The following is a 19,392-nucleotide window of genomic DNA, read 5'->3' as shown; positions in this document are numbered from 1 at the left end:
AAGGCCTACCAAGAGGCCTATATTTTTGAAAGGCATACTTTTAGGCGTAGATTTTTTAAATTACACTTTTCAAGGCCTATATTTTTCAAAGGCATACCGTCAACGCAGATCGGACCATAGATCTTTCGGAGAATTGTTCTCTCAAACACTGTAAGAGCTGCCTCATCTGCTTGCGCAAGTACCCATGCTTCAGATCCATATAACAGCACGGTTAGTATCAACCTCTTGTAAAGTGTGAGTTTGGTCTGGCGGGAGGTGGCCTTGCTTTTGAGTTGTTTGCTCACATCATAGTAGCATCGGTTAGCCATCACTATCCGTCTCCGAATTTCAAAACTGATGTCATTCGTTTTATTTATGGCGGTACCAAGGTATATAAAATCTTTGACTACCTCAAAGCTGTAGTTCCCACGTTCCACAGTTGGTCCGAGTCTACTGGACGTCTTACGCGTTGATACCATCAGCTTGGTCTTTTCGCCGTTTAATGCCAGACCCACTTTGGCAGACTCCTTCTCTATTTGTTCAAAGGTGGCTGTTACCGTTCTCAATATTCGACCCATTATGTCGATATCATCGGCGTAGGCGATGTTGTTTGATGTACAGAGTGCCATTTCTGTTCACCTTTGCAGCTCGTATGACCTTTTCCATCAGGATGTTTCGTAAAGCATAATTTTAGGCGTGGATTTTTAAAGAATATTTTGTGCCTGTTAAAGTCATCCTGCATACCGAAATAATTTTAGGAAAGCCAAACGTGGATTTTTTAAATAATATTTACGTAGGGGAATGGTTCGATGTGTTTTTCGTAGCTTTCTTCCAGGATTTGGCGCAGAGTGAAAATCTGGCCAATGGTGGATTTGCCAGGTCTGAAGCCGCATTGGTATGGTCCAATAATGTCATTGACCATTGGCTTCAGTACGCACAGTTTTTTATATACGAATTGGAACATATCGTCTTGTCTCCTTTTTTCTGCATATGCTTTTCATTGGGCATGCATTATTCGAGCCAAATTGTACTAATCAGCTGGTGCATGCTCTTTACCAGCATCTGACCACCAGTCATGAATAGTTCGGCTTGTAACCCATTGGCACCTTCTACTTTATTATTCTTCAGTCGATTGATTGATATTCTGACTTCATTTGGGCTAGGTGGTATACACTCTATACCGTCATCTATTATTGGTTCTGGGTATCCTCTTCACCGCTATTATTTGATACCAGAAGTTTTTCAAAATGCTCCTTTCAGATCCTCAGCACGCTGTCTGTATATGTCACCAGGTTTCCTTCTTTATCTCTACAGAAAGATGTGCCTATATTTTCGTAAAGCATAATTTTAGGCGTGGATTTTGTAAAGAATATTTCCGTAAGGCATAATTTTAGGCGTGGATTTTGTAAAGAATATTTCCGTAAGGCATACTTTTAGGCGTAGATTTTGTAAAGTATATTTCCGTAAGGCATACTTTTAGGCACAGATTTTGTAAAGAATATTTCCGTAAGGCATACTTTTAGGCGTGGATTTTGTAAATAATATTTTCGTAAGGCATACTTTTAGGCATGGATTTTGTAAAGAATATTTTCGTAAGGCATAATTTTAGGCGTGGATTTTGTAAAGAATATTTTCGTAAGGCATAATTTTAGGCGTGGATTTTGTAAAGAATATTTCCGTAAGGCATAATTTTAGGCGTGGATTTTGTAAAGACTATTTTCGTAAGGCATGGATTTTGTAAAGACTATTTTCGTAAGGCATGGATTTCTTAAAGAATATTTTTAAGGGCTAGTTATAGGCGTGGATTTCTTAAAGAATATTTTTAGGGGCTATCCAAAGGCTAAGGAATATTTTTAAGGGCTGTTCGTAGGCTTGGATTTTTTAAGGAATATTTTTAGGGGCTATTCAAAGCCGTGGATTTTTTAAGGAATATTTTTAAGGGCTGTTCCTAGGCGTGGATTTTTTAAAGAATATTTTTAAGGGCTGTTCGTAGGCGGCGTGGATTTCTTAAAGAATATTTTTAAGGGTCCCAAACAAGGCGTGGATTTCTTAAAGAATATTTTTAAGGGTCCCAAACAAGGCGTGGATTTCTTAAAGAATATTTTTAAGGGTCCCAAACAAGGCGTGGATTTCTTAAAGAATATTTTTAAGGGCTGTTCGTAGGCGTGGATTTCTTAAAGAATATTTTTAAGGGCTGTTCGTAGGCGTGGATTTCTTAAAGAATATTTTTAAGGGCTGTTCGTAGGCGTGGATTTCTTAAAGAATATTTTTAAGGGCTGTTCGTAGGCATGGATTTCAAAATTTTAATTCTTATATATAATTTTTAAGAATATTTTGAATATTTTTTACTCTTTATTTTATGTATACATCAAACATATTCTCGGCATGACATGCCATCCATACATACATATGTCTGACAACCTTTAACCACCTGAATGAATTTCTTAGCTTGTCAAATGTGTGATAATAAATACTTGACAGGGCTTTGGATTTTTTTTTTTTTTTTTTTTTTGATTTTGTACTAAAATCTGGTTGGAATTTATAAAATAAAATTTATGTGGCTTTTTTTATTCCCCAAAACGTAATTTCTAGGGAATTTAAAAGTAAAAGTGAAGGGAGTAAAAAAGAGACAAAATATGAAATTGCATTTTTTTGACATGTGGTTATAAAAAGGTAACAGTTCCATAGAAAATTCTCCAATGGATGTCAAGATTGAGAACAAAAAATGTATTCATCTCAGTAACAGGTGCCAAGCCTATGGGGAAATTTCGTTTTTTATTTATTCCTTTGATTTTTGTAATGTGGGATAAGGAATTTGTTTGGTGGAAGAGATTTAAATATATATTTTTTTGTTGTTAAATGTGGCTCAGAGGGAGGGGAATTTTGAGATATTTCTTAATGTTTTACATTGTTGGGAATTGAAAACAAAATATTGTTTCGAGACTAACAGGGTGTTTTTTTATTTCAAGAATAGCAGGGCATTGATTTTTAAATGATAACAAGAAATATTTTTTTCAAGGTGCATGAATTGTTTTAAGAATATTTTTGAGGTCATTGATTTTTAAAATTTTTGTATGGAACATCAGGTCTTGGATTTTTTAAAGAATATATTTATTGTTTTTCTTTCTGAATGATATATTTTTGAGGTCATTGATTTTTAAAAAAAATTTGAAATTGGGAAAAATTGGTTCGGATTTAGATATAGCTCCCATATATATTTTCGTCCGATTTTATGTAAATGGTGCTCCAAAGTCCCTATATACTTTTCGATTTGCACGAAATTTGGCACAGCGTACTGAAATAAGCCTAGAACGATGTGTGTTGAGTTTCGTGAAAATCGGTTCAGATTTAGATATAGCTCCCATGTATGTTTTCCTCCGATTTTAGGTAAATGGTGCACCAAAGTCCCTATATAACTTTCGATTTGCACGAAATTTGGCACAGCGTACAGAAATAAGCCTAGAACGATGTGTGTTGAGTTTCGTGAAAATCGTTTCAGATTTAGATATAGCGCCCATATATATTTACCTCCGATTTAAGGTAAATGGTGCAAGAAAAGCACCTATTTATCTTTCGATTTGCACGAAATTCTTCACAGCGTAATTAATTAGGTATAGAATGATGTGTGTTGAGTTTCGTGAAAATCGGTTCAGATTTCGATATAGCTCACATATATATTTGCATCCGATTTAAAGTAAATGGTGCACCTGAGTACCTATATATATTTCGATTTGCACGAAGTTTGGCACAGCGTAATGAATTAGGTCTAGAATGATGTGTGTTAAGTTTGCTGAAAATCGGTCCAGATTTAGATATAGCTCCCATATATATTTTCCTCCGATTTAAGGTAAATGGTGCACCAAAGTACCTATATATCTTTCGATTTGCACGAAATTTGGCACAGCGTATTGAATTAAGTATAGAATGATGTTTGTTGAGTTTCGTGAAAATCGGTTCAGATTTAGATATAGCTCCCATATATATTTTCGTCCGATTTGATGTAAATGGTGCACCTAAGTACCTATATGTCTTCTATATGTAGAATATACCAAAGTGGTGAAGGGTATTATGTAGTCGGCCCAGTCCAACTTTACTACTTTCCTTACTGGTTTAAGTATCTGTTATCTTTATCACATGCGGTGTATTGTACACCTCACTTGCTTGTCACATCCGTGCCAACACACATCCCTGACAACAGCTCGCAATAAAAATCTATTTTTACACATTCTTTAACACACTGCCACAGCTGATGATAATGACGACGACGATGAAGAAGAATAACAGCAAGTATGCCGCATCTGATAAGGATAACTGAATACTTAAGCCAATATCCTTTTTGTCGTCAAACAAAAGGTTAATAAAAATGTCACCTTAACGACATACAAGGATAACGAACGCTTACAATCATTTAAATGTTGTTTATTACAGCAAAGGACTTTAAGGACTTTACAAAAACGAAAGGAAGGAAGGAAGAATGACAATTGACATGTCTCCTTAAAAGCAAAATAACAGAAATTTTCTGTTTCATTATTGTTGTTGTTTTTTTTTGTTCGTTCGTTCTTTTGCAAACAAAGAGAAATTTTGTCCTGGGACACACACAACAAAGATCAACAATAGTTTGCCAATCGGAAGGGAGCATGGAGATGGCTAATCATCTAGATGGCCACACAGCTGATGCTGCAACAACAAAAAAATCATGTCCGTGGTAATACCTGAATAGAATGGGTAATGAATTTGGTAAACACGTTTTTTTTTGTCTAGGAACAAATGCAACACAAAAAAATAGGTATCCTTTGTTTCACATGTCCTGTGTGTATGGGTTTTCGACATAATGAAAGTTTCACATTGGACATGTTCGTGGCTATGTGAAACAAAGATGGTTATAAATAAAGCAAACAGTAGAACAGTGTGTATGTGTGTGGACACAGCATTGCATTCAATTCAGGAATACTAAAACAAAAAAACTAAGCTGTGGTTCTATCATACAATGCCCGTGTATCGACCAACCGACCGACCGACTGAACGCCAGTCCCATCATGCGAAGAACAATGACAAATTGCTTACAGCATCCAAGTTTCCGTATGGGGAAATCAGGAATGCAATTTTCGTTGCCATGGTGGCGGCTGCACAAACAAAGATGTGGAAATGGAGAACAATTTTAAATACCTGGAATATATAAAAAATATTTCTAAATTTAATAATTTTTTTTATTTTCAAAATCCGAGTTTCTTAAAAAATCCACGCCTCTTGATAGGTATTGTAGAAATATTGGGCCTTTAAAAATAATCTTTAAAAATCTACGCCTATTGATAGGCATTGAAAAATATTCCTTAAAACATAAAGGCATTGGAAAAATATTCAAGAATGATCTGGATTTTTTAAATCTACCTCTTGGTCCTTAAAAAAAGCTTCTTTAAAAAAATCCACCCCATTTATAGGCCTAAAAAATATGTTTTTAAAAATCTACTACTTGATCCACGAAAAAAAAATCTTTAAAAAATCCAAGGCTATTGCTAGGCTTCTCAAACTATTTTTAAAAAAATTCAGGCCTCTATATTTTTTAAAAATCCTTACTTAGCTGGCTTGTGACAGAACTTTCGTAGAAATATTCTTTTAAAAATAGGCCTTGAAAAATATTCCTTAACAAATTCAGGCTTAGAAAAAATATCCTTTAAAACGTCAATTTTTGGCATTGAAAAAATATTTTTTTAAAAAATCCACGCCTATTGATGGGTCTTTAAAAATAATCTTTAATAATCTACGCCTATTGATGGGGCTTGAAAAATATTCCTTAAAAAATACAGACCTTAGAAAAATATTCAATGAAGATCTGGATTTTTTTTTTAAATCTACTTCTTGGCCCTTGAAAAAAGCTCTTTAAAAAAATCCACCTCATTGATAGGCCTAGGAAAATATTTTTCAAAAATTTATTTCTTGATCCTTGAAAAAAAAAATCTTTCAAAAATCCAAGCCTATTGCTAGGCTTCTCAAAATATTTTTAAAAAAAATCCAGGCCTCTAAAAAATATTTTTTAAAAATCCTTATTTACTTACTTAGCTGGCTTGTGACAGAACTTTCGTTCCATAAGCCGAACTTAGAAACGATTTCCAGGCGCGTCGGACTTTTGCGCAGTTTTTCCAATTTGAAAGACCATTTTCGGCGATGTTGTCTTCGACTTGATTTTTACAACGTATTCTTGGAACTTCTGCAAGAACCATATGATATAATATGCCTTCCGGACGGGGCTTCTTCATCCATTCTCACAACATGACCTAGCCAACGTAGTCGCTGCAGCTCAACAATACGTCTAACAATGTCGAAGTCCGAGAATAGCTGGCACAGCTCAGGGTTCATTCGACGGCAATATTCACCGTCTACGCAGATCGGCCCGTAGATCTTTCTGAGAATTTTCTCTCAAACACTCCAAGAGCTGGCTCATCTGCTTGCGCAAGTAACAATGCTTCAGATCTGTATAACAGCACGGGTAGTATCAGCGTCTTGTAGAGTGTGAGTTTGGTCTGGTGGGAGGTGGTCTTGCTTTTGAGTTGTTTGCTCAAACCATACTAGCATCGGTTGGCCTTCACTATCCTTCTCAGAATTTCAAAACTGATGTCATTCGTTTTATTTATGGCGGTACCAAGGTATATAAAATCTTTGACTACCTCGAAGCTGTAGTTCGCAAGTTCCACAGTTGGTCCGAGTCTACTGGACGTCTTGCGCGTTGATACCATCAGCTTGGTCTTCTCGCCATTTACTGTCCCGGACCCACTTTGCAGACTCCTTCTCAATTTGTTCAAAGGTGGCTGTGACCGTTCTCAATGTTCCACCCATTATAGCGATGTCATCGATGTAGGCGAGTTACATGTGTTGTTTGGTGTACAGAGTGTCATTTCTGTTCACTTTTGCCTCTCGAATGATCTTTTCCAGCAGGATGTTAAAAAGGTGACACGACAAACTGTCACCTTGTCTGAATCCTCTTACGGTATAAAAGGGCTCCGAGAGGTCCTTTCCGACTTTAACTGCTGATCTTGTGCCAGTTGAAGTTATCCTTCATAGCCGAATTATTTTGGAGAAATGCCAAACGCAGACATGGCTTTATACACCTCTGAACGGATTGGGCTGTCGAATGCGGCTTTATAGTCGACGAATAGGTGGAATGTGTCGATGTTTTTTTCGTGGGTTTTTTCCGTGATTTGGAGCAGAGTGAAAATCTGGTCAATGGTGGATTTGCCAGGTCTGAAGCCACATTGGTATGGTCCAATAATGTCATTGACCATTGGCTTCAGACGTTCACACAGTACGCTGGATAGCACTTTATATGCGATGGGAAGGAGACTTATTCCTCTATAGTTGGCACATATCGTCATGTCTCCTTTTTTGTGCACAGGACACAGGATGCTGAGGTTCCAATCATTGGGCATGCATTCTTCTAGCCAAATTGTACTAATCAGCTGATGCATGCTCCTGACCAGCATCTGACCACCAGTATTGAATAGTTCGGCTTGTAACCCATCGGCACCTGCTGCTTTATTGTTCTTCAGCCGATTGATTGCTATTCTGACCTCATCTTGGCTATACACACTACACTGTCATCTATTATTGGTTCTGGTATCCTCTTCACCGCTACTATTTGATACTAGAAGTTTTTCAAAATGCTCCTTTCAGATCCTCAGCACGCTGTCTGTATCTGTCACCAGGTTTCCTTCTTTATCTCTACAGGAGGATGTGCCTGCACCAAAGCCTTCGGTTTGGTGTTTTACCCGTTGGTAGAATTTTCGGATTTCATTCTGACTCCTGTACATCTCGATTTGCTCAGGTTCACGTTTTTCTTGTTCTTTCTTCTTTTTTTCTGAAAATACGTTTTTCCTCTCTCCTTTTCCCCTGATAGTTCTCAACTCTCTGCAGGGTTGCCCTATACGCTGCGTTTTTCATATCAGTAGCATTACGACACTCCTGATCGTACCACGGATTTCGTGATGGTGGTCTTTGGTACCCAAGTGTTGCTTTTGCTGCAGTTTGTAGGGAGTGGGCAATTTTCTGCCACTGTGCTTCTATACTATTATCGAGACAAGATGTGCTTTCATCAAGCAGGTGGGTAAGTTGAGCGGAATAGGCCTCGGCTACCTGTTGTGTTGGCAGCTTTTCGACGTCGAGTTTCCGAATCGATATTCGGACCGATCGGACGTCTGAAACACTGGATGAATGCCTTCCGTCTATCACAACATAATCGATTTGATTGATCAGGAGAAATCCAGTTGGCCTTGTGTATATCGAGATGCTTGAATCTGGTGCTGCTAACTACCATGGTTATTGCTGCCGCAAAGTCAATCAACCTCATGCCGTTGTCGGATGAAAGCTGAATTTTCCGCCGGTAGGGCCAAAAATATTTTCCCTTCCGATTTTTTGCATTAAAATCTCCTAGCAGAATTTTAATGTCATGGCCAGGGCAGCGGTCATATACTGTTTCTAGGTGCTCGTAAAATATGTCTTTGGTCTGTTCATCTTTATCTTCGGTCGGAGCATGGGCGCAAATGAGACTGATGTAGAAGAACTTCGCTTATATACGGATTAACGCAATTCGCTCATCTACTGAATCTGGAGACGAGGTCTTTTATTCTGTTAACCATAAATCCGCAGCCAAATTCAGGTCTCGTTTCATGGCAGCTAAAATACAGTGCGTTATCGCCTGATTTACTTAAGCCTGCCCCTTTCCATCGCACTTCCTGTAAGGCAAAAATATCAGCTATGTACTTCTTGAGTACATCCGCCAAAGCGAACACTGTGCCTGTTCTGTACAACGTGCGCACATTCCAAGTGCAGATTCGCAGATCGTGGTCCTTTATACGTTTGCGGGGGTCGTCAACATTAGGGAGTTTGGTTTTCTTTTTCTTTGCTTTTTCATAGTAGGTTGGGTTTTCCGAGAGTGGGCAACTAACCCGACGCCTCAACCAATTTTTTTGTAAAGTTCGTATGGGTGAACTCGCGGCACATATTAGCTCACTATTTCATCGGGTGATGAAAATAGCTACCCCAGGTGGCATCGCGGGGAGGTCAGTGTCCACAATTGAGATGATAGAGGGACCAATATAAGCCTGGACTTCGCCATGTTAAAGCCAATCAGAGCCGTTGCTTGGTATCTATGATCGCCAAAGCCACCCTTGAAAAATATTCCTTAAAAAATTCAGGACTTGAAAAAATATGCTTTGAAAAATTCACGTCTGTATTAGGCATTGAAAAAATATTTTTCAAAAAAGATCCACGGTTATTGATTTTCCTTAACAAAAATTCTTTAATAATCTACGCATATTGATAGGCCTTGAAAAATATTCCTTAAAAAATATAGGCCTTGGAAAAACATTCTATAAAGGTGTAGATTTTTTTAATCTACTTCTTAGTCCTTGAAAAAAACTTCTTTACAAAAATCTATACCCATTGACACGCCTAGAAAATATTTTTTTCATAAATCTACTTAATATACCTCTGAAAATAGTCTTTAAAAAGTCGATGCCTCTTAATAAACCTCTCAAAAAATTCTTTAAAAAATCCAGGCTTATTATAGACCTCGAGAAAATATTCTTTAAAAAATCCACGCTTATGATAGACCTCGAGAAAATATTCTTTAAAAAATCCACGCTTATGATAGACCTCGAGAAAATATTCTTTAAAAAATCCACGCATATGATAGACCTCGGGAAAATATTCTTTAAAAATCCACGCTTATGATAGATCTCGATAAAATATTCTTTAAAAAATCCACGCTTATGATAGACCTCGATAAAATATTGTTTAAAAAATCCACGCTTATGATAGACCTCGATAAAATATTCTTTAAAAAATCCACGCATGTTGTTGACCCTTGGAAAAATATTTTCAATAAATTTATATCTATTGTTAACCCCTGAAAAATTTCCTATATATGATGCATTACCCTTGGTCCCTTCTAATTTGAAATATCTTGAAATTGCAAAATCCTTTTCATTATTTTTGGTTTGTCATATAATATTCTTTATTTTTCATTTCTCCCCTTCGTTTATCAGCTGTCTTGGGGGATTTTCTTATTATTTCCAGTAACGTTGCAGTTTTGTTTGCCCATATAATCTTATTGTTATTTCGACAATACCATTTCAATTCAAAACCACTCATACCATGTGCCAATTTATACTCAATTTATTATACGTATGGTATTGGTTTGGCTCCCCTTCCACACAAATGAAATGAAGTTTCTTGCATTGTACGATTTCGATCTCTCTCCGTATGTGTCTTTCCCTCTTATTCTCTCTCTCTCTCTCTCGATTATTTTCACAGTTCATATTATTTGCAATAACAATCCTTCCATTTGATATTTGTATCCTCCAAAGCTGTCACTCCCTCCCTAGCACCATCCGTTAGCACATAAATTGTGATGGTAATGGCACAGCTTTTGTTGGGGTGAGTGTGTGTTTCTGTGAGTTCGGGAGTGTGTATGTGTGTGCGCGACGGTTTCCATTACAAAGACAAAGGAAATACGAGATAGCAATTTGAACTTTGTTACACAATCTAAAAACGAAAAACAGATGCAATAACGACGACGACAACAACAACAACAAGGGCAATCAGCGGCATCCATCCTCGCAGCAGTCATCGGACATGGTGTCGTATGCCATCGTTTACCAAAGTAAAGTTTATTTTTGTAAAATAACAACAACTACTACCACAGTAGCAACATTCCCGTTATTATCAATTGCGTTCATTTAGAAGAGAATAACAAGGGGTTATTGTTGTAATTGCGACTTTGAGCGTAGAAGACAAACTCGATATTTATTTTAGTTTCGGAGAACGAAAAAAAATTGCTTTTGCTTCCAGCAGGGCAATGGATTACCAAGCAAATACCAGGGATATAAGCGAACTTTGAACAATATTTGTCATCTGATATTCGGGTTACAAATTGTAGTAGCGTTGTTGTATTTAAGTGCAGACATTTGTAAAACTTGACTAACGGGAATTTTTCGTAACGATGAATGAAAATATTTGAAATAAAAAAACAACAAAAAAAAAAAAAAAAATATTTTCGAAATTATCTTGGAAATGTAAACATTGGAATTTTCAAGATTTATATAAAAATTGGAATAAGTTTTTCTTACTTTTTGTTTCATTTCAAACGACCGATATTTTTTCGGTTTGACCTGTATTTACCTTTCCATTTTATTTGAGTTTTATTTTTTTTCCACTTTTATCCGAATTTTTTTGATTGAGTCCATTTCTATACCCAACTCTCTGTTGAAACAAAGCATTTATTGTTAGCAGAAATCCTATTTGATATAACAATTTATATGCATGAGACTAACAGCCCAAGCAGGAAAAATATGCTGACACGATTCTGAAAAGCCAAATAAGATAAGAATAAAAAATGTGGAAATTCTTGAATGATGTGGACCCTTAAAAAATATTATTAAATAACGATTCTTGCAAAAACAATTTTAACCTGTAAGGAAAGTAGTAAAGTCGGCCTGGGCCGACTGTATCCTTACAATATCGAAATCTGAAACGATTTTCCCAAAATTTACCAGACATCATTCCAGACTCAATTCAGTACGCTATGCCAAATTTCGTGCAAATCGAAGGATATATAGGGACTTAGGTGCACCATTTACATTAAATCGGACGAAAATATATATGGGAACTACATCTAAATCTGAACCGATGTTCAAGAAATTTTATACGCATCATTCTAGACTCAAGTCAGTACGCTATGCCAAATTTCGTCCAAATCGAAAGATATATAGGGATTTAAGTGCACCATTTACATTAAATCGGTCGAAAATATATATGGGAGCTATATCTAAATCTGAACCGATTTTCGCGAAACTTAACACACATCATTCCAGACTCAATTCAGTTTGTTATGCAAAATTTCGTGCAATTCCAAAAATATATAGGGACTTTGTTGAACCATTTACATTAAATCGGTCAAAAATATATAAGGGTGCTATATGTAAATCTGATCCGATTTTCAATGAATTTTACGCACATCATTGTGGACTCAAGTCAGGACACTATGCTAAAATTCGTGCAAATTGAAAGATATATAGGGACTTTGTTGCCCCATTTACCTTAAATCGGACGAAAATATATAGAGGAGTTATATCTAAATCTGAACCGATGCTCAAGAAATTTTATACACATCATTCTAGACTCAAGTCAGTACGCTATGCCAAATTTCGTCCATTGGTACACCATTTACATTAAATCGGACGAATATATATATATATATATATATATAGGAGCTATATATAAATCTGAACCGATTTTGACGAAACTTAACCCACATCATTCCAGACTCAATTTAGTTTGTTATGCAAAATTTCGTGCTCTTCGAAAGATATATAGGAACTTTGGTATACCATTTACCTTAAATCGGGCGAAAATATATATGGGAGCTATATCCAAATCTGGACCGATTTTCAGGAAACTTAACACACATCATTCTAGACCTAATTCACTGCGATATGCCAAATTTTGTGCAATTCGAAAGACATATAAGGACCTTGGTACACCATTTATAGAAAATCGAAGGAAAATATATATGGGAGCTATATCCAAATCTGGACCGATTTTCTGGAAACTGCGCTATGCCAAATTTCGTGCAAATCGAAAGATATATAAGGACTTTGGTACATCATTTACAGAAAATCCCAATCGAAAGATATATAGGTACCTTGGTACATCATTTACCTTAAATCGGACGAAAATATATATGGGAGCTATATCTTAAACTGAACCGATTTTCACGAAACTTAGCACACATCACTCTAGACTTAATTCCGTACGCTGTGTTAAATTTCGTGCAAATCGAAATGTACATAGGGACCGTACATAGGGACCTAAATCTGAACCGATTTTTCCCAATTTCAATACGGCTCGTCCTTTGGCCAAATAAGTGACCTATGCCAAAACTCATCCAATTCGGGTCATAAATGCGACCTGTACTTTGTTTACAATTAAACATGGACAGACAAACGGACAGACGGATGGGCGAACGAACGGACTGACATACATAAATCGACTTAAAAAGTGATTTTATGCATATTCTCAAATGGAACCATGTGTCTATCTCGTTTCCTTTAGCCTCTTACAAACATATGCACAAATACATAATACCCTGTACCACAGTGTGGTGAAGGGTATAAAAAAAAATGTAGAAAATATTGAATATTGAGGATCTTTAAAAATATTTTTTAAAAGGGACCCATTAAAATTATATTTCCGCCCTCTATTGTGGTAATAGGTTACTAAATAATATCTGAATACGTGGATACCTGTAAATATGTATTTGCTACTGCCACATCCGAGTACATAGAGCCATATAATTTGTATCTATTTAAAGGTCAACCACTCCTCTGAATACACTATTAACTTCCCGGGTCAATGTCCTTCAGGAGTAAATATATACGCTCCAGAATACAAATTTTATAATTTTTCACACAAAAGTCAGGGTCCATTTGACCCGCTAAATATTGACCGATCTTTATAAAAATTGGCATGCTTATTCTCTGTCCGGATCCCCTTTCCCATGTAAAAATTCGTGATGTTTGGGCCATAATTGCGGCCTCTGAAGCGACCAGAGAAAAACGACAAAAATGAAGTATTTGGTTCATTTCATCCCCTAAATATTAACCGATTTACCAAAAACAATCATTGGGCAGAACCCATCCTGCATGCAAAATTTCGTGAAGATTGGTCTATATCGTGTGGCCTGTATCGTGTTTAAAAATTATAATGAACAGATGGGCGGACGGACACACATGTCTAAATCAACTCAGCTAGTCAAGATATGATCGAGATGAATTAAGGTGGGTCTAGGACCAATATTTCGCGGTGTTACAACCTCGTTTGGTCTGCTAAAGCTATAATACCCTGACAACATAGTTGTGTAGGGTATAAAAATCCACGCCTCTGTTGGACCCCTGAAAAAAAAAATATTTTGAAAAAATCCACACCAGTGTTGGACCATTGGAAAAATATGTTTAAAATATGCAGGCCTTTGTAGGACTCTTATTAAGGGAACCCCCCCCCATTCTCGATTTTTTATTTTTAAGATTTTAAATGGGCTGGTAAATGAATACCAATGCTTGTTAAGGTTTGTAACTTGGCACATATATATTTGAAGATTTAAAAAGGAAGAAAAATAATTTACCAAAATTTGTTGTTGTTGTTGTTTTGTTGTTGTTTTTTGGGTTCAAAGAAATGTCCATATTTTCGATGGCGGGCATGATAACTCCACAATGGAACATCGGAATCCGAAAATTCCAACTGTGTTAGAAAGAGGACATGTCTGGCTCTCGTATGAACTAGGATTATTGACTTCGCAAACAATTAACAAAATGGCGGAACTTTGAAAATTTTTTTGTGGAAAATCGCCTATTTTTTACCACAAACTAAGTTAAAAAATAAGGAAGATCTTCACCGATTGGTTTTATCCTAGTTCATACGAGAGCTACACACTCCCAGAGAAACGTGTCAAAATTTGAAACCGATTGGATTATTAGTTTTTGAGTTATCGTGCCCGCCATTCGTTTTGAGAAAAACACGTTTAAACTTTGAAAAGCCCTTTATCCATCACTTGATGCTGACATAATAAATCGGCTATATCTTCAAGAGTTCTTGAGATTTTCACTTGAAATTTTGTAAGAACATTCTAGAATTAGAGTAGAAACGAATTAAATCAAAAAATTTTTTGACACCGAGAATGGGGGGGGGTCCCCTTAATTTAAAAAAAATTGAGATTTTTTGATTAAATAGTACTTAAGCTATTTGGTATTTTACCTTGTTTCACAAAATCACCTGTGCATTTTTTTGCTATGAATAAATTTAATTAAATCCTAGAATCTTTTTTTATTCCAAATACCTTCTTTTGCACTTTCCACTGCCCAAGGATGTTTGCTGGTGGTGGTGTGAGTAATAACAAAAAATGCAAATATATATGTATTTTTTCCTATTGGATTACATAAATAAAATATATCAATTTATTTTCTTTCTCTCTCTCTCTCTCTCTCTCTGTAATGTATAAAAAACTACTATATCACATAATTGCTATTGAATTTGTATTCACTTTATTGTTGTTGCTTTCGTTCGATTACCAGGCAAATGGACCAATTTTTGCTGCCCTAGCCATTAACATGGGCAAGTGAGTTTGTAAATAATTACCACTAAAGTAATGGGCCAATGGACCCTGGGCAAAAATGGCAACATCATCGGCACCATGTGTCTCCGATTCCAATGGCACTGCGGCCATATATTTACGTTTGGGATCGGTGAAGTCTTTGTCGCTTAGGTCTTTGCGACCTTTTTTAGCGGAGAAAGTTTTCTCATAACCAGGGCCGTTGGCATAGGCGATGATGGTATAGGGCAAACCATCAGCGGCCTTATCTTCATTGAGACCCAAAATGTCGGCATTGCGGGACTGAAAAAAAAATAAAGAAAAAGTATTTAGTTAGTCATTGCTAAGCAGGTGACCCATAAAAAGGACTTTTAAAAATCCAACCCTCTACTAGACTTTGAAAAATTAATTTTAAAAATCCAACCCTCTACAGGCATTTCAAAAATTAATTTTAAAAATCCACGTCTCTATAAGGATCTTGAAAAACTAATTAAAAATATCCACGCCTCTATAGGCCTCTTGAAAAACTCATTAAAAAATCCACACCTCTATATGGCCCTTGAAAATTTTATTTTAAAAATTCACGCCTTTTGGCGACCCACGCCTTTACAGGACCTTGAAAAATTAATTTTAAAAATCCACGCCTTTTGGCGACCCACGCCTTTACAGGCCCTTGAAAATTAATTTAAAAAATCCACGCCTTTTGGCGACCCACGCCTTTACAGGCCCTTGAAAAATTAATTTTAAAAATCCACGCCTTTTGGCGACCCGCGCCTTTACAGGCCCTTGAAAAATTAATTTTAAAAATCCACACCTTTTGGCGACCCACGCCTTTACAGGCCCTTGAAAAATTAATTTTAAAAATCCACGCCTTTTGGCGACCCACGCCTTTACAGGCCTTTGAAAAAAAATTAAATTTAAAATCCACGCCTTTCGGCGACCCACGCCTTTACAGGCTCTTGAAAAATTAATTTTAAAAATCCACGCCTTTTGGCGACCCAAGCCTTTACAGTCCCTTGAAAAATTTATTTTCAAAATCCACGCCTTTTGGCGACCCACGCCCATGAAAAATTTATTTTCAAAATCCACGCCTTTTGGCGACCCAAGCCTTTACAGTCCCTTGAAAAATTTATTTTCAAAATCCACGCCTTTTGGCGACCCACGCCCATGAAAAAAATATTTTCAAAACCCACGCCTTATTTTAAAAATCCACGTCTTTTGGCGACCCACGCCCATGAAAAAATTATTTTCAAAAATCCACGCCTGTTAGCGATCCTTGAAAAATTAATTTTCAAAAATCCACGCCAGTTGGCGATCCTTGAAAAATTAATTTTCAAAAATTCACGCCTGTTGGCGATCCTTGAAAAATTAATTTTCAAAAATCCACGCCTGTTGGCGATCCTTGAAAAATTAATTTTTAAAAATCCACGCCTGTTGCCGATCCTTGAAAAATTAATTTTCAAAAATCCACGCTTGTTGGCGATCCTTCAAAAATTATTTTAAAAATCCACGTCTGATGATGACCCCCAAAAATATTTTTAAAAAATCCACTGTTTTACTCACCGGATACCCATTAATGGTCATGGTATGTGAATGATCGGAAGTCACCACAATAAGTGTCTCATCGCCGTTAGTCATGTTCAAGGCCACTTCCACAGCTCGATTAAATTCCTCAGTTTCTTCCATACTCCTCCTAGCCCTCGTGTCATGATGGGCCATATCAATTTTGGCACCTTCCACAAATAAAAAATATCCCTTATCCGACTTTTCCAATTGCCTAATGGCCGCTTCGGTCATTTCACTCAGCGAAGGTATATCATCCTGCAGACCCAAACGTTCCAAATCTCCATGATAGGGACAATGTGAGGGGGCAAATAAACCCAAAACATAATCCACATCCTGGCTAATCAAATTTTCCATATCCTTTTTATTCCAAACATAGGCGGCCTTTTTATTTTCAACTTCCTTACGCTTCAGCCATTCTTCGATGAGGTTACGACCATCGGTACGATTTCCAGGAATGCCAGTCTCATCAACAACACTTTCATTGAGGAAATTGCGACGTCCACCACCCATAATGACATTTAACTGCGAGCCCACATCCCATTCCACCAGCTGCCGGGCAATGTCCACATTGGCCACGGAGTCACATCCATTGTCACGAATCTTGCCATCATGTTCCCATTCACGATTGGCCGTGTGCGCATAGACACCGGCAGGGGAGGCATGGGTTACCCGGGCCGTTGTCACCAGGCCAGTTTTCTTTCCAGCATCTTGAGCCCATTTGGCAATACTTTCGGTGTGCAATGACTTATCCTGACCCAAGTCACAATCAAAGCGGGGTACTTGGCCATTAACACCGATAGTGCCGTAATTACCCTTGACACCACTTAAATAGGCCGTGGCAGTGGAGGCTGAATCAGGAACTTGTTTATCAACACAGAAGGTTTTTGATAACCCAACATAGGGAAATTTTTCAAAGACCAGCTGTTTGGAGGCATCACCCATATAGGAACGTACAGCGGTCAGGGTGTGAACGGACATACCATCACCCAAAAAGAGTATAACATTTTTGGCTTTATTTAAGTTTAAATTAGTTTGTTGTTGTAGTTTTTGTTGTAAATACGCTTGGGCATTGTCGTACCAATATTCCGAATCCAATTCATTTGGGTTTCGGATGGTGTCGGGTTTATTTGATTTCAAGTGATTTAGATGAGGATGGGTTTCATCTGGAAAAAATAAAAAAATATTAAAAATGATTACAAAATATATAGACAAAATTAATAAAAAAAATATTTCAAAATTGTTTATATATAAATAATCTGATTCTCAGTAAAGAATTGTGAACTTTATACTGCCTTACCAATTCTACTGCCCACAGCCAGAGCTGCTAATGTCAGCAACATAAACAAATGCATTTTTGTATTTTTTGTTGTTGTCTATTTTTTATTTATTTGCTCATTCACAACAAAAACCAGTTTCTTTTATATCACAAACAAAAATAAAACCCGCCGAAACACCTTAGCGGATTGTCTCTCTCTCGCCAATTCGCACCTGTCCGCTTTAAACGTTAATTACCGACTGATTTCAATTACCGCCATGAGAAGAGGTTTTTATAAACAATGGTGGTCACCTCACTCAGCAGTAGCTGCAGTTCATTTCAAATTTGTTCGATCACTTGTGGACACTAAACGCTTCATAAATAATTATTGATTTTGTTTATTGTTATTGTTATGCATTAAGTTGTCTATAATCGGAGAACTAAAATCTTATCGGAGTTTTTGATTTGAAAAAAAAAATTGTGTAAAATCACTTGAGATTTATTTTGTAGTTCCCCAGATACTAAAGACTACAGTTTATTAATAATTTTTTTTGGGTGAAAAATGTATTAATAGATTTCCAGGAATAAGAATATACTGGGGAGGCCAGGTTGGAATATTAAAAAAACTTATAATATATAAGCACAGATTTTTTAAAATTTATATTTTCAAAGGTCTATCAAAGGCGTGGCTTTTCAAAGGTCTATCTACGGCGTGGTTTTTCAAAGGTCCACTCCTTTGATAGACCCTTGAAAACATATTTCTGAAAAACCCACGCCTTTGATAGACCCTTGAAAACATATTTTTGATAAACCACGCCTTTGATAGACCCTTGAAAACATATTTTTGAAAAACCACACCTTTGATAGGCCCTTGAAAACATATTTTTGAAAAATCACGCCTTTGGTACACCTTAAAAATTTTTTTTTTGAAAAATAGTCTTTTAAAAATCCACGCCTTTGATAGACCTTTTGAAAATTACTTACTTACCTGGCTTGTGACAGAACGTTCGTTCCATAAGCCGAGCTTAGAAAAGATTTCCAGACGCGTCGGTCTTTTGCGCCGTTTTTCCAATTTGAAAGACCATTTTCGGCGATACTGTTTTCGATTCGATTTTTCCAACGTATTCTTGGCCTTCCCCTTCTGCGCGAACCATCAGCTGGTTCGCTTTTATGTGCCTTTCTGGCCTGGGGCATCTACATCCATTCTCACAACATGACCTAGCCAACGTAGTCGCCGCTGCAGCTCAATACGTCTAACAATGTTGATGTCCGCGAATAGCTGGTAAAACTCATGGTTCATTCGACTCGCGATATTCACCGTCAACGCAGATTGGCCCATAGATCTTTCGGAGAATTTTTCTCTCAAACACTCCAAGAGCTGCCTCATCTGCTTGCGTAAGTACCCATGCTTCAGATCCATATAAGAGCACGGGTAGTATCAGCGTCTTGTAGAGTA

General features: G+C 36.8%; 1 protein-coding gene across 1 annotated transcript; it reads right to left on the bottom strand.

Moving 5' to 3' along the window:
* Positions 1-15,091: 15,091 nt before the first annotated feature.
* On the bottom strand, positions 15,092-18,033 carry LOC133335345 (membrane-bound alkaline phosphatase-like). The gene is made up of 3 exons (XM_061543629.1): positions 17,979-18,033; positions 16,679-17,844; positions 15,092-15,418 (listed from the first exon to the last, which is right to left on the bottom strand). The coding sequence occupies exons 1-3, from the start codon at positions 18,031-18,033 to the stop codon at positions 15,092-15,094; spliced, it is 1,548 nt and encodes a 515-aa protein (XP_061399613.1).
* Positions 18,034-19,392: the final 1,359 nt, after the last annotated feature.

The sequence above is a fragment of the Musca vetustissima genome, unplaced genomic scaffold (assembly GCF_032173495.1).
Source record: "Musca vetustissima isolate MV318-11 ecotype Yass unplaced genomic scaffold, APGP_CSIRO_Mvet_v1 utg63273, whole genome shotgun sequence".
In the NCBI taxonomy this organism is placed as follows: domain Eukaryota; kingdom Metazoa; phylum Arthropoda; class Insecta; order Diptera; family Muscidae; genus Musca; species Musca vetustissima.
The sequence above is the reverse complement of the archived record's forward strand: the minus strand, read 5'-3'. Positions and strand labels throughout refer to the sequence as shown.

What these genes read in the sequence shown, in the direction of transcription:
- LOC133335345 (XM_061543629.1), bottom strand. Translation starts at nt 18,033, where the DNA reads ATGCATTTGTTTATGTTGCTGACATTAGCAGCTCTGGCTGTGGGCAGT. An exon ending in GGCTGTGGGCAGTAGAATTG is followed by an intron (nt 17,845 to 17,978) that starts GTAAGGCAGTAT and finishes TATTTTTTCCAG; the next exon opens with ATGAAACCCATCCTCATCTA. An exon ending in TGACCATTAATGGGTATCCG is followed by an intron (nt 15,419 to 16,678) that starts GTGAGTAAAACA and finishes TTTTTTTTTCAG; the next exon opens with TCCCGCAATGCCGACATTTT.